General features: G+C 39.2%; 1 protein-coding gene across 7 annotated transcripts in view; it reads left to right on the top strand.

The window, feature by feature from the left end:
- ABI1 (abl interactor 1) overlaps positions 1-16,650 on the top strand; it is a 76,238-nt gene that overhangs the window by 42,568 nt on the left and 17,020 nt on the right. For 5 of the 7 annotated variants that reach the window (XM_031059373.1, XM_005423870.3, XM_005423874.3 and 2 more), the window contains exons 3-5: positions 4,877-5,053; positions 14,762-14,776; positions 15,500-15,600. In XM_031059373.1, coding sequence (XP_030915233.1) covers positions 4,877-5,053; positions 14,762-14,776; positions 15,500-15,600 — 293 coding nt within the window. The remainder of the gene's footprint in view (positions 1-4,876; positions 5,054-14,761; positions 14,777-15,499; positions 15,601-16,650) is intronic. The other 2 variants (XM_005423873.3, XM_005423871.3) reach the window with 1 other exon arrangement.

Below are 16,650 nucleotides of genomic sequence, written 5' to 3'. Positions count from 1 at the left end.
TCCATTTCCTTATATCCTATTGCTGCTCACCAGAGCAGACGAGCACCTTCCCTTGAGGCATTGTCCCCCTTGAGGAAGTGGTCAGCTGTGATGAGAGCACCCCTCAGCCTTCACTTCCCAAGGCTGAAGCAACAAAGTGGCCTCAGCTACTTGTATGGCTTTCCTTTGAGACCCAAAGTGCACACAGGACTTGAGGTGTGGAGCAGATTCCTTTGGAGAAGTACAGCACCAAGTTTGTGCAGAACAGTTTGCTGAGCCTCAGGACATGTGATTACAGTGAGTGCAGTAGGAAGATGGGGCTGCCAAGTGGTAGCAGGTCATGCTGCTTGCATGGCTGCTATGTCTGGGTTTTGTTTGTATAAAGTAATTGTAATCTATTCTGCTGACATTTAGGTATGTATAGCACTGATGCCCTGTAATCAGGGCTCTACTTGCCTGAAATAAAGTGTTAGTAGGAGACCCAACCCTATATTTAACCACAAACTGAAAAAGCAAAAAAGAGAAACAATGTCAAAATTACAGAAAACTGTTGCCAGTAACCTTTGCTTAGTCTTCCTTGTCTCCTTGCTTTAGAGAAATTGGCATGTTATGGAAGTCTGTGGATTGTGATGCTACATTCCTTCTTCTCTGTGTGAGTTTAGGGGAAAATTGGAAAGTTACTGGTTTGCAGCTCTGTGTGGCACAGGGCATTTGTTTGTATGATGTGAAAGTTCTTAAAAGTATTGCATGAAATGGCCTGTAAAGCTGTCATTAAAAGTAACCTTAGGATTTTTTTTTTGGTCTTTTGTGTTTGAATGTTAAATTTTTAAGACCAAGGAAAAGTCCTTGGAGTGACTTTTTGTTCTTCCTTAAACTCATAAGTTGCAGTGGTTCAAGAGTAAAAGGAGTTTGTTTTTCTTTTTCCTTTTTTATTTTAATAACCCCATATGTGTGAGCTTATTAAAATGTCTAGATACCCTTATTAGCTTGGCCAGAGATACTTCAGTCTCTATTTATTGTAAATTGTTTCTGGGCTAGCATGCCCTAGCACATGAGTAGAGTGGTGTCTGCAGCACAGGATAATAAAAGAACAACTATTTGCTGTATCATTGCTGTGCTTTACTTGGCCTTGAGGCTACTTCTAAGGAAGCAAACAGTTAAATTTTAACTCCACATCCTGTTGTCCAACTGTCTGTTGTTTTTTTTTAAATTTTATATGATTTAAAGACAAATAGTGGAGTCAGCTAATAATTAACAGTTCCTTCAACCTCCAAGCTTCTGGATTAGCTGGCATAGTCCCTGGCACTCAGTTGAAATGGCAAAGGAGTTTGTTTGACGAGTTCATTTAAATTTGCTTCCCAAAGGAAACACATTGTACTTCTGGAAAGACTGTCTTTTCCCTCTTCTCCAAATCAATACAAAGCTGGGCTTTGTTTCACTGAATTATGTTGTCTAGGAGTGAAAATCCCTGCCCTTTTCCCAACAAACAAATTTTATGCTATGTATTTGTTTCAGCACAGGTCAGAGATACCTGAAGCTGGTCTGACTGCTTGCAGGTGCCTGTTAGCCTGTGCTAACCCATGCCAGTTAGCCATACTTTGCTCCTCTCCATCTTTGGTATCTAAAAGTAGATTTTGTGCATGAAATCACAAACCAACTACTGCTCAGCTGTCTTGTTACCATATCAGAGCAAACACTCATAGCTGCAGATGTCAAGTGTGACCAGAGCTTTGGGCATGGTCTGTTTTGGCTGTTACCTGGTATATGTGGCTTGTCTTTTTTGGAAATTTAAGTGTTGACTGGCTGGAAAGCTTTGCTGTCCTACTAAAAATTGCTTGTGTGTTGAGTTTTTCCTCTTTTGAAAGTGGAAAATATCACCTATGACTAAACGATAAACTTCCACATGAACATCAAGCAGATAGAAATGAAAATAGAAGAATGACCAATTGTTGTGTGCTTTATTTTGCATAATGTTCACATAAGAGTTAATAATATGCAGATCTAAAAAAAGTCCAATAATTTCTTGAAGAGGTAAGATGCTGTCTGGTAGCTCTGACAGGCAGCCTATTGCTCTGGGCAAAGCATATGCTGTGAGCCTTTGCTTTGCATAGGGGTAAAATCCTGCCTTGCTTTTCCAGTGCACCAGATGTGGTAGGAGTTGAAGTCTCGTTTGCTTTGAACAGCAAATTAATCTCTTGCACAGGCATATCTGAATGCCTTTCAGGATTTACATATGTGCCCTGTTGTTGGCCCTGCACTGTGGTACAGATACTCTTCTTTTTCTCACTGAAATTCATGCCAAGACCTTACAAATCACTGCTCCATACTTAATTTTGGATAAGCTGTCTGGTAACATTAATACATAGAATTTTCCTGTTCAAAGAAGTATTTTCATTAACAGCGATTTGTTGCAATATTACTTGAGTCTGTTTCCAAAGCATGTATGGTACAGCATGTGTTCCTGGGATTTCTTATCCACTGTTCCAGTAACTCACAGAACTTTCATTGTCCATTGAAGGGATGAAAAGTCAGTTTTGTGGACTACCTGCTAGAAAAAGATGCCTTTTTTTTGTACTCTGAAGGGCTTTGTTTTGTTTTGTCTTTTTTCTTTTGCTGTCAGTGTTAAGAGAACTCTTAGTATAAAGATGCATTTTTGTCCGCCCACTGAACAAAAAATGAGTTTCTTAGTAACAACAGGTTTGGTTTGTGAGGATTAAGTAGAAGCATGGATTTATTTCTAGGGACCTAGCTATATTTTAGAGAACCCTACTTTGAAACACTGTTGTATGTTGTTTAAATTGATGTTCTCAGCTTCCTAAATTGCTGTGTTATTCAGGGGACTTTAAAATTAGTTCTTTTTTTCTCCTATGCAGTGCTCATGTATTACAAAATATGGAGAGTTGCTTACTATTTAAGAGTTTTGTAAGATAGTTTGAGACCTGCAGTTATCATTGAACAGAAAGGTTCAGGTTCTGCAGGAAGATTGGAAGAGAGATGAGCATGTAGCACAGCCCTCATAATTCTTTTAGCAAGATCAAGAAAACACTGAAGAGGCAGAACTAATATATATGTTTCAGTCTCTGAAAGGAAAAGAACAAATAATAGCTGCATTTGAAAAATTAGACTAATCTCATTCTTTAGTCTTCATTCTCTCATCTGTGAAATTGACTGCCAGAGAAGACGTGGTTGCAGTGGTTGATACCTGATACTGATGTAGATAAATACTTGATGTATTGGACTGTCTTATTTGGAAAGGCATTTTTAAAATTCCTGACTTAGGGATTTTTCAGAGTGTGAGCATTTAGAACAATAAAGCTTGTTCCAAAGTTTTACTGGGATATTTAATTAATTTATTCCATATAAGCTGATGCAGACATACACACTTAATGTCTTGCATTGCTCTGGAAAATTACAACTCTTATTTCTATTAAGATTCTGTGTGCTTTCAAAGTAAAAGAACCTTTTGCAGTGTTACAAGTAGTCTGTTATTTAGCTGAAGCTGTGAAAACAAGATTGCTTGGTATGACTGTTCTTAGGTGCTTCTCTACCTGTATTCCTGCTTCTAATCTGCAATGCTGCCTAACAGAACTGTTAAGGAAGGGTCTTAACATTTTTATGTCTTTGTGTAGTCGGGAGAATTTAAGATTATTTGAGCATGTGCACCAGTTAATGAAAAAAAACCAGTTCAGCTGAAGACATTTCACAGTGACCACTGAATGCTGGCTTTCCTAGAAATGTTAATTTCCTGAATACTAATCTTGCTTTTTTTATCTTGCCTCATATAGGAGCAGAAATATCAGCTAATTTTGTCCTTCATCTTTGACTTCGCTTCACTAAACAAAACCTTGTCCATCACAATATTCATTTTAGATTAAACCATTTCTAGATATATACCTAAATGAGGTAGGATTTAGGATGACAAGGATTTTTCTTTCTTTCTGAACCTTCACCTTTTTTTTCTGTGATAGCCTTTCTAGGAAGAATTGATGCTAATAGACTAAGATTGATTTTCCTCAGTGGATAAAGTGGTGGCTTGAGAGGTTTTGCTCAAAGGGGCATTTTGTTGTCAGATACCATCTCCTTCAATGAGATCCTGAGGTTCTAGTAGGTACTTAAACCAGTACATTCAATCCCCGAGTCTCGAAATAGGCCTCCTAGAAATGGGACTTCTGTGACATCCAATGCTTGATTTGCACTTGTTCTTCAGCTAGGGTTTAAGCTGTGATTATATTCCATGAGAAGAATGTGTCTGTTATGTGAAGCTTAGTTTGATTTTTCACAGACTGCTGGACTGATCTTTATCTCTTTTTTTTTTCTGAATAAAATGCAGCATATTTTATATTCCTTTACTTGCATCTTTAAAGCTTTGTTTTAGTCTTTCAGTAAAGCTGCTATGAACAGTATGACTGAAACTAGCCCCAGTGCTGAAATTGGTCTCTACCTGTGCAGACTCTCACTCTGATATGCACTGATGGCTTTGCTGAAAGAAATTACCACACAGACTTCCCAAGCTGAGTCCCCTCCGGGGCTCTGAGCAAATTGCTTAGCTTGTCTGTCCTGGTTTCCCAGCTGTGGAGTTGGAGTAATTTATTACTAGTGTCAGTCATAAGAACACTGAGGGTTAATCTGTGAGGACTGTATCTGCATAGTGTCTTTAGGGTGTCAAAGCAGTAACATGTAATTGTAATTTTATTATTAATATTGGTTATTTCATTAAGGTGTAATTTTCTTACAAGGTTTGTGTAGATTAAACTCATTTCATCAATAAGCTGGCATCCTTCCAGAGGCATTAACATTCAGACTCTTTGTCTAACAGTGAAACCTAAACGTGTAGCTAGCTCTGTAAAGAAAACAGCAAATGCCTAAAGAAACCCATACTTTCTTGTTTTTAATCTAGACTGTGGACATCCATAAAGAAAAGGTGGCTCGCAGAGAGATAGGCATTTTGACGACCAATAAGAACACATCAAGAACTCACAAAATTATAGCACCAGCGAACATGGAGCGTCCTGTAAGGTATATTCGAAAACCTATAGACTACACGGTGCTGGATGATGTTGGCCATGGCGTGAAGGTAAGAACTCCTGGACACTTGAGGACCCAGAGTAACACAGACCAGGAGACAGGGTTGGGGCAGAATGTTACTGGTACTAAAATGTTTAGCTCCTTTATGGTAGGAAGGATTATGGGTGTGATATGCTCCCACATACAAACATTTCAATAACATAATGGATTGTTTTACAGTGAGGGTTTTTTGAGCAATGTTTTCCTTACCCTTGTGACTGTTAGTGACAGTCACAGTGTCAGGAAATAATGGCTCATGATCTTAGGCTAATGACTTGTCAAAAAACCATGACTGACTTTTAAAATTATCACTACTTCCTCCTCTGCCTTATCACTGCCACTCAGTTTTTCTCAATAACTATAGAAATAAAGGAAGTCATCTCTTATGGGGAAGTTGGCTGTTGGGGTTGGGGTTTTTTGGTTGGTGAAGAGAAGAAAAAGGGACAGCTAGTTTGCATTTAAATCTCAGTGGCATTTGATGTCTTACTTCCATTGGATAGCCTCGCTTTCCTTTTCTCTAAATAAAAACCTTAGTAAGATAATGTCTACCTCTCTTGAAATGGTTGTAGTTAGAATGAGTTAATATAATACCATTTGCTCCCTGGTTATCTCTTTGTAAAAAATACTTTTGTATCCCTCCAGACCAGGTGTTCAAGGTATATTCAGTTTGCAACAGTCTTCTCTTGGATGGCATTTATTCAAAACCTGTGTATCCTCAAAGGATAGCGCATCCCTTGGTGTGCTCTGGTCAGTGATTTGTGCAGCTGTATCAGCCCATCATGTACCCTTTGATTCGCTGAGCTTGAGGAACAGATCTTTGGAATGACTTGGCACAGCAGAGACCAGAGTACCACCTGCTTCATAGTAGCCCTCCAGATGTCCACAGGAGTCTTAATTCCAACACAAGTTAGAAAGCAGTTCTATGCCATGACATCTGTAGACTATGAATTAATGTAGTGACTTTAGACTACCCGATTTTTTTTGTTTATAGGTGAACCTGTATTAAACCTGTAGCTCAGGTTTGTTTTCCAGTAATGAATTAAGCCACTCTCGATGAATAAGTCTTGTGTAGAGGCCTGACACAGACAGAAATGTTCTGAATTGCTATAAAATAGAAACACTGCAGTCAGAAAAACTGATGATTTTTCAGTACAGCCTGCATTTGAGGAGAATGTTCTACGAATAGAGAGTACAGAAATTCAATGTCAGGTTATTGGTTTCTGCATTTAAGCGCTGCTCCAGGGATCAAGTGCTGTAGAAGACTTTAAAAGTCAAATAATTACTGTTAGTCTCTGAAATTGATGCTTTGCTGAACTACTTCTGTTAATGCAGACTCAAAACAGGTTGCTTGATCCATGAAGGCTGAGGTTATTAAGGGTTAACTGTTGCATCTTCCAATATCAGTATTTGCTTTTTGGAGTACTACTGTCTTTATTAACGTGACCCTCTTTTTTTAGTGGGTGCTGTTTACTCATTTCTAGGTAGTTCTTATGGAATGATTTTGGTAAAGGGTTTTTTTGAATGTTAGTGGTTTATTCTATATTGAAAGCTTGGTCTTTTCAGAGGTAAAAAAGCCTCTAATAATAACCAAATTGCCAACTCAATGACAAGACTGCTGCAAATTATATCTTGATATTGTTTCTTTGAGTGACTTGCCTAAGTCTGTTTTACACCTGTCAAAGGCATGAAACAGTTGGTATTTTCCATGTAGACTTGTTACACAAATAAAATAAACTGCCAGCCAGACCTCAGGTATGTAGTTCAAGGTGGCTGCCATGTGTTAGAGACACTGTTGAAAAGAGTGTGCTGAGTTAATGACAAATTAAATGTTTTAGCTGTCTTATTACTTGGATTCCAAGAGTGTGACACACATCGAGGTTCTGACGGAAGTAGCTTACTTAGTCACATAGGTGTAGGCAGTGATGTTACCAGAAAATCAAACCAAAACAACTTCAGAAGCTGGACCAAGTCCTGTTGGAAGTCAGCACAAATGAAAGATGATGCTGAGAATCTGAGTTGCCTCTTGAATCTGCAGTTAGGGGAGAACATACAATAAACTGAATTACAAACTTGTCTCGTCCAGAGTGGTCTTAAAAGATGCTTCAGTCTCTGTTAAGTCTTATTTTCTTGGGCAAAGATTTCACCCCAAATTGGACAGCAGCATGTCCAATAAGGCCTTGGAAAGCATGTTTTTCTAGAGAAAAAGAAGTTTGAGGTCTGCTTAGAACAGTTGTCAGTTTGACTAACTTGCAGATCCTTGAATGTTTTCTGTTATACCAACTGTCAATCAGATACAGCACAACTCATATATTGGCATTTAGGTATAAAAATTATACAACACTTTGAAATCTGTAGACGACAATTTATTGCTGTTAGTGGGACTCTCTTCTGGTGTAGGATTTGATAAAGAAACATAAAGGAAAAATACAAGGAGGAGAAAACAAGGATATTGGATTCAACTGGATTATACCCTGTCTCTGCTTTTACGTATTTAAATATTGATCCTAGGAAAAATGTTGTTTGAATATGCAGTATATTTTATAAGGTGATCCTGAATTGTTTCGTATGGAAAGTGTAGATAAAAATGTCTCACAGAGTTAAATAATGAAATTAGGGAGGTATGTCATCCTCAGGGTAAATGCTGTCTTCACCATATGTCTTCCATCTGAGCCAATGCAAAACCACCTCGTGTGTATACTCACACTTCATTTTCTTTGTTTGTCTCTGCTTGTTGTGGCTGTGTGGAAAGGATGCAGAAGCAGATGCATGTGCTTGGGGCATGGAGAAGGGCTCTGCATGCCCCCCTGTGTCTCCCATGCATGCAGCAATTTCTGTGGGGGCAGGTGAGGGTGGAGGTGGCAGTGGTGGGAAGGCAGCTGCTCTCCATAGCAGTTTCCTCACTGATGGGAGACACGTCCTTGGAAGGCAGTGCTGTTTCCTCCTCCAGCACGATCTTGGTTGAAAAGCTTTTGTGGAGCATCCTAGGATCACAGGTGCTTTCTCTTTCAGCCTGAAACCTCCATGGCAGCCCCAAAGTGCCCCAGCTGTTGCACTCCCTGCCCCTTCCCTTTGCAGGGACAGATACAGACAATGTCTCCAAAAATTGCTTTTTTTTTCCCTAATATATGTCCCTATGAAGCTGAGGCTGGCATCAGTCCAAATCTGGAGGGCTTGTAAAGTTGGTTTGCTAGCAAGAAGGCTTTCCTTTGCAATACAAATATATGGTGATGGCTCCAAGAAACACACAGGGAGGCATTTTTGCTGGTCTGTTAAATGGTTGCTCAGCTGTCACCCTCAGGCATAGGGGATTGTAGCTAAAGTAATTCTTTGTAAACAAGAGTAAGTGTTTTTATGTACCTTCCTGTGTAGAGTTTGGTTTAAAATTATTAGGCAGAGGCTACTTTAACATTTCCATCCTCCTTTTCTCCTTTTTTTTTTTTTTGTGAAAGGAAAGAAAAAAATACTGTGCCAGCAAATAAATAGGTCAAACACAATTACTTATACAGAAAATCCTTAGTTTAAGAGCGGTGAGAAGGAAGAAGCTTTGGAAGCTGCCTTAAAAACCTTAAATTTCCACTTAAAAACCAAATTCAAATTGGCCTTTGAATTTATAATAATCTTCTTTTTGAATAGAAGGCAGGTAGAATTGCAGCAGTTTGTAAAATGGCAGCTAAGTAGGAAATTGAAGTGATGATGCCTTATGGTTAAAGGCAGATAAAATGTTGAGTGCATGCCTAATTGAAATGCCCAACAGCTGTAATTGGATCAAGTTTATTTTGTGGAACTAATAGTTCTTCAAAACCAAACTTCAATTGTATATGAAGATTGATCCCTTTTCAATTTTATTTTTAAGGGAAAAAATTGTAATTTTGTCACTATGAAGAAATTTTCATTTGGCACATGAAAGCTGTAAGAAGCTTTTGTGCCCAGAAAGTTAAACAGGAGTTAAGCAGTCAGAAATCTTTCTCAAGCAAATGGAAGTGGGAAGGACTCCCTTAAAGTAGGGATTGGGTCAGAACTTGATAAACACTAAGCTTAGAGAAGGGAGTCTTGCTCTTACCCTTCTCAGCATGTCCTGCTTGTCTGCAGTCCATGCTTATATCTGTGTCAGTGCAAAACGAAAATGCAGATGAGATGCTGATGGGAGGGTGAAAGGCTACCTAATCAAGCTTACTTACCCTTTAGGATAAGACTTTTTATGTGTAGCTGCTGGAATATTAAATTTTAAATAATTCACCCTAATAAAACCCAAGTGAGATAGAGATTCTGAGCTGGAGCTGCTGCTGCCTTTGTCCCCTTCCCAGCCTCTGTCAGACATTCACGCTTCAAAGGATGTCATGTTGCCAATTTCATTAATGTCACATCATCCCTCTGGGGTCAGGCCAAACAGTAAATATTGCTGTAGGGTAAAGAATGCTTCTCTGGGGGAAAAAGGAACTTCCTGTTGCCAACTCTAATGACTCTGTTGTGAGTGTTAATACTGTGTGCTTTCCATAGGGCACTTGCTACTGGAAAGTCAGAAGCGTGCCCAGTGTCATCTGACATAATGTAGGTTTCAAGCCTTTCAGCTTGCAAAAGAAATGCAACACTTTGAAGTCTCTTTATTTTCTAATTTTTTTTATGCTAGTCTTACTTTATTGTAGTTAGATTCAATGTCACCAACTCAACTGAAAAGTCGAACTATTTAAAAGCAGGAATCCATGTATCTTTCTCTGAACAAGACTAGGGAGTGCTGAGAGAGCAACATTCAGTTTGTCTATCATCCACAACAGGTTTTTGTATGCTAATGCTTTTCTTTTGGAAAGTTAAACGAAAAAAAAACAAAAAAAAAAAAAAGAGAGAGAGAGAGAGAGAAGCAATACTGATGAACTACATCTGGTTTCCATTAACAGAAGACTGATGACTCGGTTGCAAATATTAGCAGCACAGGTTAAATTTCCCTGAAGACAAACTTACCTACATATTCAATTTTTAAAGAAATATTAATTTGAAAACTACCTTTCCTGAAAATAGTCTGCTTTACTATAGACTATAAGGAAATATAGGCATTCTGATAAGAAAATTGAGACAGAGGCATAATTTCTTTAAAACTGCACCAGACTAGTGTGGCAGAAGTGTTTTACCCTGAGTATCTGACACCCATATACAATCTGCTTGCTGAACATCTTTGATTACATATTCTACCAAACTCTGTATCTTGATTTCTGTAAGGAAACCATGTTCTAGGCTTGGTGCTTTACTTTATCATTTCCTCAATCCTTACCTCACATACAAGGACCTTTCCAGCTTCTGTTTTTCTTGCTCTGTGTCACCATGTCATATTTCAGAACTGCCTCACCAATGAGAGAAGAGGCAATCTTGTGCAGAATTGCCTAGCTGCACACATATAATAGCATTTCAAAAGATCTTTTGGCCAGCTACCTTTCTGTAGGGGCATTCTCCCATGACTCATAAAGGAAGTACCTTTTTAAGTAAAAGGCAAGTTGACTAAAGAGTCAAGAGTGACCAAGTGGGGTTTTTTCTGTGACAGCTGTGATTACTGGTCAAAGATAACCTGTCTTAGGCTGAATATTGCTTTTACAGACCCCATGTATAAAAGTTTCAAGTTTGCCAGATACTTACTGTTAATGGAGATCAAACTGGCATACTTTGAACCCTTGTTTCCATTGAAGAGCATTTATATTGAGTGGTCTTTAATGACCTCTTTCAGTCATCCTACATATAGCAAGATATAGAGTGAAATTGGCTCTTTAAATTCAGGAGTCAGAGAAATAATGAGCGAATACAGCAGGGGAAGCACAACCTGCATAGAGATTTGAAGTTTCTGCGCTCTGAAATTGGGGAGTTCATAGCTGAAATGTGCAGGAGAAACTTGCTGAATATCAGCATGATAAGGATTTTGCTTCTGTGTGCAGGTGGTCTTTTGTGTCCTTACAGATAAATTTGCTCACATAAGTGAGCAAATTTGCAGTCATCCCTACCCCTAGTTTTCCAAGCACAGTTTATAGCTCAAATGATAGATTTATAGTTCCCTGAATCATGACTAATGTTCCCCCATGACTTGTTACTTGGCATGAAAACTATTAAAAACAGTTAGATGGCTGCCTCCTGAGGCCAGCCCGTGGAGTCCCTTGATGTCTTGACATCCTCTGACTATGAGTGTGTACTTTTGATTTCCTCACACTCTTTTCATGCCAATCTTGGTCTTGTCCCTTTGACCTCAGGTACAGCAATCTGCAGTACTGCCTTTGGCAGCAGGTCTTTTTGTACTCTTCAGACTACCAGATCTCAGTATGCTGGAACTGCCAAAAGAGTTGCCTTAAGCAAATAAGTCTCTTGGTACTAGCAAATAAGTCTCTAGGTACTAGCAGTCATTACTTGCCCTTGCAAACCCACAGCTGAAGTTCTGAAGTCCAGGTGCTTTGGATTCCTGGCATGAGTTACAGGAACAGGCTCAATTTTGGCTTTGATAAATGCCTTGCATGGCTGTTGCAAACACCTGTTCTGCCTGTTGCTTTAATTGCTTTGCTCCTTTCCAGCCCATTGCTGGCTCTCAGTCCTAGGCCAGCCTGCTCTCCCATGCTGTCCTAACCCTATGGATGTGTCACTGCTCTAGCTGTAACATTTTGGAAATGAGCAGCATTGACTCTTATTTCTCGAACCTGAGGTTGTGGTTTCTTTCTCCTAGTTTTGTGACAGCCCTTAAAGCTTTATACAGGACAGCCACATGCTTGTTGGGTTTTCCCTGGAAAGACAAGATTTTTCTGCTTGCTTCCTTAAAACATCATCTGCTATATCATTGCAAGAAACCCCAACCAGTACTGCTGCCTGTCCTGTTTCCTTTCTGGGAACATCCTGGTCTGTCTAGTTCTCACCCTCAGCATCACAAGCATCCCCAGCAAGCCTACAGACTGTTTTTGTTCTGATGTGTGTCATCCAGGATGCTGGTATTGGGTTGAGAACTGTCTCCTGTGTGTGCAGTAATACAAGTAGCAGGAGAAGGGAATCATGCTCCTCACAGCTTCTGCTGGAGTTCTCAGCAATGCTCTTCATTTAACTAAGCTTTTTTCATTTTACACCTCCTGTCTCTTATTTTATACCCTCTCAGAACAGTCTCTTCCCTCTTCAAGCTGTGAACTGTGTGCATGCTACCACTTCTCCTCCTCATGCCCTGCATGTCCCTCCTTCTTGGCTCTGACCTTCCTGGTACTGATCAGGCACTTGGTGATGGTTGTGTTCTCCTAACAGGCTGTCAGGCCTAGAGGCATTTGTAGAGAGATGTTTGCATATACATAAAGCACATATCTGCCACTCCTTTAGGTTTTCTGCTGCCTTTTTTCACCTTCTTCTTCAAATCACACTGAATCTAGACCCTGCTGCATAAACTGTTCTTGATTCCAGGCAGGTTTTTAATTGCTTGGAAAGCATCACATTTGGTTTTCAGACCAGGAAATGCAGCAATGTTGACCTAATAAGCTCAGCCAATAAGTTAAAAAAAAAGTCTCCTCCTAATTAATTAGCTTGTTAACCATGATTAGATAGCCATATGGTTCATATTGCTTTGGTTCATTTGCTTTCCCCCCTTACTTAGGTCTTTTGGATCAGGAGTTGCTTTCCCATGTGAATCCCAGTTCCTTTTGTGTTGTGGCCTTCTGTTTTCCTGCTTGTATGACTCTTGTTTATATTGACAACAACAGAGAGGAGATCTACAGACCTTTTTTCATATAGAAAGCAGTATGACAACAGTTTCTAATTCTTCTGAACAATCATGTGTGTATCTGTCTGTATAGTGTTTAACTGCTAGCAAAAGAGATGAAGCTCACCTGCTGTAGTCCTAGGGACAGGAATAAAGGTCAAGAGCTGTTGGACTTCAGATAAATGTTTGGTGAACTTAGCAGTAGAAAGGTTTGAAATAAGAAGAAGATGAAGTGAATCATTGCTACATGTTGATATTCATACTGTCACTGCAGTGGAGACAGAATTTAACAGGGATTAGGAGGGGGAGGGAAGGTACTGACCATAAATGCTGAGTGACACTGCACAAGGGAAGGAAAGGAAGGAAGCTTTTTCCTTTTTTTTTGAGGCAGGCAAATTTAGTACTAGTGGCTGGATAAGAAACCGTGCCACCCTTCCTTTTAAGCTTTCAAAAAAGTTTCTAGCTGTGTCTGCTGGGGAAGGACAGAACCAAGAGTTTCATTTTTTTGGCCTCCTTTAACAAATTCCTTGTATTATGCCATTGCTGTTGGCAACTGGTGAAGTAAGGGGAAGGGTCACATATTCCTGTGAGAAGAGAAAGCAAATTTCATTACTAAAAGCCTGTTTTAAAAATACACTACTTGGGAGAGTACTCTGGCATCTTGGGAACTGAATCTGCATGTTTATCCATGAAATGAGTATGTGGGGTCAGAAGTGGTTTAAATGCCTGTGAATTCTGCTGATGAACTTTTGCCCAGGCTAGGAGTAAATGGATTGACCTTCAAATTTACTTACCAGAGCTAGACTTTTTAATCTGAATTTTGGAACAGGATTTATGTTCCTATTCTTGTAATATGAATAATTTAAGGGCAGTGGCTTTCAACCTCATTTGATTGGTAAACCAAACTTTTTAAGCTGTAAGCAAGCTGTTTTTCATTGGTTTTGCAGACCCTGTCAGAAGTCTCAAATGCACGTTTGCTGTATTGCATGTTTTAATTACTTTGTTTTACTGAGTTAATGGATGCCTTTACACTAGTCTGTGTTTCTTGGAGGAGGAGGAGAAGATGCAAACTCACAGTTTGAAATGCTCTGCCTGTGAAGGCTTGTTCTGGAAGTAACAATTTAATTCCAAACAACCTCAAAAAAACCATTGAGGTAGTTTTGGTTTGGGTATTTTTATTTACTTTTTTTTTTAATTGGTGAAATTAACCCTTTCAAAAATATGACTGCCTATCCCCCTGACCCTTGCTCCCATGACCCCCTTGCTTCCCCCAAAAATGAGAGAACTTCAGTTTATTTAAAATGTTACATTTTCCTCATGAGGCCAAGTTTTGATGGTTTTCCCCCCTGCAATCATGAAGGCTGTTAAAATGATACAGTGGAGTCATATAATGACTTGATTCTAAGAGCTAAAATTTCAGAATAACAATCATTATATCCCTGCCAAAACAGTTTTGAGCAGCCAGCGTTGTGCTGGCTTGAATCAGATTTCAATCAATAAACCAGAGGTGAAAGGCGCTGCTGCTCATCCTGTTTAAAAATTCCCTTTTCTTTATTTACCATTCAATGCAGCAGCTAGGATTTCTTGAAAACATGTGGAGGTTAAGTGTAAAAGCAACAGGCCTGTCAATTCTTTGCATATTGCTGAAACTGTGGTTTTGTGAACGAATTCTTAAGTGCATATTGCCATTGAAATAGCACTGATGTGGTTTTGGACTTGAATGGTCAGCAGAGGGCTTTTCAACTCTTTACTGCCCATGAGGAACCTGGCAGACATATCTGGCAAAGCTTAGCTAAACTTAATTTTGACACAAGTGCTTTTCCTGTGGTCACTTCGTCAGACACTGAATTTTCAATAACTGACACAGCAGAATCTCTCTTAGTGTACTGGGATGAGCTAAGTATCAGTAGACACAAATGATTTCTTTAAAATGTAATTATCTTAGTTTAACCTGTCATATCAGTTGTGATGGATCTGCCATTAATTTCTACCTTTTTCCCCCCTTTTTTTGCCAACGTTAAGTGGCTAAAAGCCAAGGTAAGAAGTGTTATTTCTCCTTTGACCCACAGTGCCTCATGTGACTGATAGTAGAGGCTGCAGAGCCATTAAAACTGAAAACTAGTGCTCTCTTACACTCTCTTCTGCTTTCCATAGGATACCTAGATTAAACACGCTATACTTTTTTTTTCATTTACAGCATTTAGCGTGTCAATATATCTGCGATACATTGACATCTGCATTTATACATAGATACATTAATTTCTCTAACACATATAGTGCTTTGCTCTGAATTCAGTAGATGCCTTGATTCCCTTCACTTACATTTTTTGCAGGAGACTTCCCAGACAACCTGAATGACTCTGCTAGTCATATAGCAGGGGCAGACTGAGAAATTGTGGGCTATACTGGCTGTATTTTACAGTCAGTGTTAAAGTTTGATTTAAATTATTAACATCCCAATGACAATGAATACAAATGTGGCTTCCCTTTAAGGAAAAAAATGATAGAAGACATTTGTGCATGAACTTGTCAATTGCCTACCTTTCTGATGTCTGTTGTTAATTAATAGTGAAAATAACATTAAGCTTGTGTTTAGACTCTTTGTATTTACTGGTGTCTGTCTCGTGTGTAGCTGAAAACTTGTTGTTTGACAGCTGTCTGGGAATTCTCACTTCATATTCTTACACTTAAAAAAAAAAAAGCTGTCAGTAATAGAGCTGCTCTGTTATAAAAATAAAATCATGTTTTCCCTTATTTCAGCATGGAAATAACCAGCCTGCAAGAACTGGCACCTTGTCAAGAACAAATCCGCCTACACAAAAACCACCAAGTCCTCCCATGTCAGGCCGGGGAACTCTGGGGTAAGAATGGACTGGCTGGTCCCTCCTGTGTAATAGAAATTTTTAATTGTGCCAGTGTTGGTGTTTCTTAAATTCATGGATAGATGGAAATTCTGGTTGCCTTTAGCAAAAAAAAAAAAAAATCACAATATCCCTTTCTGTATGAACTCCTTCAGCTGCATTGACTCTTGTTTTCAGGATGACTGCAAGAATTTTTTTTCACAGGGAAGGATTTAATATGGATATAGGTAAATGAGGAGGCTGTTGTTATTCCTGACTTTTGGGAAGAAATCCTTAGTGACAGAAACAAATCCTAAAGTTTTAGCTTCAGTGGGGGAAGGACTTTATGAGTAAAGTTCTTGTCTACTCATTTCTTAATATTAGAAGAGCTATGAAGTGCCTGTTTGTGCTGTAGTTGTTGCATTATCTAAGCAAAATTTATGGCATTGTGGCAACATTGATTCTTGCTGGCTTGTGCATTTTCATTTTTATACTTAAATGAGGAAGGATTTTGCTATTCCCAAGTCCCACCGTGAGCAGAGTTCCCTGTATCTGTTTTGCTGCTGTGGCCTGTGGGGAGTGAAATCTGCTTATCTTGGTATGCCAGCAAGTAGTTGTTGCTAGAGACCAAAACTTTAATACTTGAGAAGCTCAGTGCACGTGCTGTATGGTTTTGTCCAACTGTGCAAGATCTTCCAAAAGACATCCTAAATGACCTTCTACTTGTTTCTCTACTTGTTTGTCACACTCAGCCCTCTCCTTATACTGTGGGGGACTGAGGCACTGTAAAGCTGGCTAGCATGGTTGTGGTGGCTCCAGGTATTTTGTCTCAGAGAGGCAGGATGCTGGAAAAATGAGGAGTACTGAGATGGAGCAGGGTGGAGATCAGGAGCAATGATCAAGGAAAATTAGAAGCAGCAACTCTTTTTGTTGAGGACTGAGTGATTTTTAATCCCTATTTGATGCTATGGTGGTAGTGTTTGCTGCATACTCCACAGAGAAATTAACCTAGAGGTTTCCTCAGCATGTTTTCTGAAAATTCCCGTTGCTCAAGGGCATGAAATCAGTATT

This window comes from Geospiza fortis, unplaced genomic scaffold (assembly GCF_000277835.1).
Source record: "Geospiza fortis unplaced genomic scaffold, GeoFor_1.0 scaffold75, whole genome shotgun sequence".
Lineage (NCBI taxonomy): Eukaryota > Metazoa > Chordata > Aves > Passeriformes > Thraupidae > Geospiza > Geospiza fortis.
This window is presented reverse-complemented; position numbering and strand designations above follow the sequence as displayed.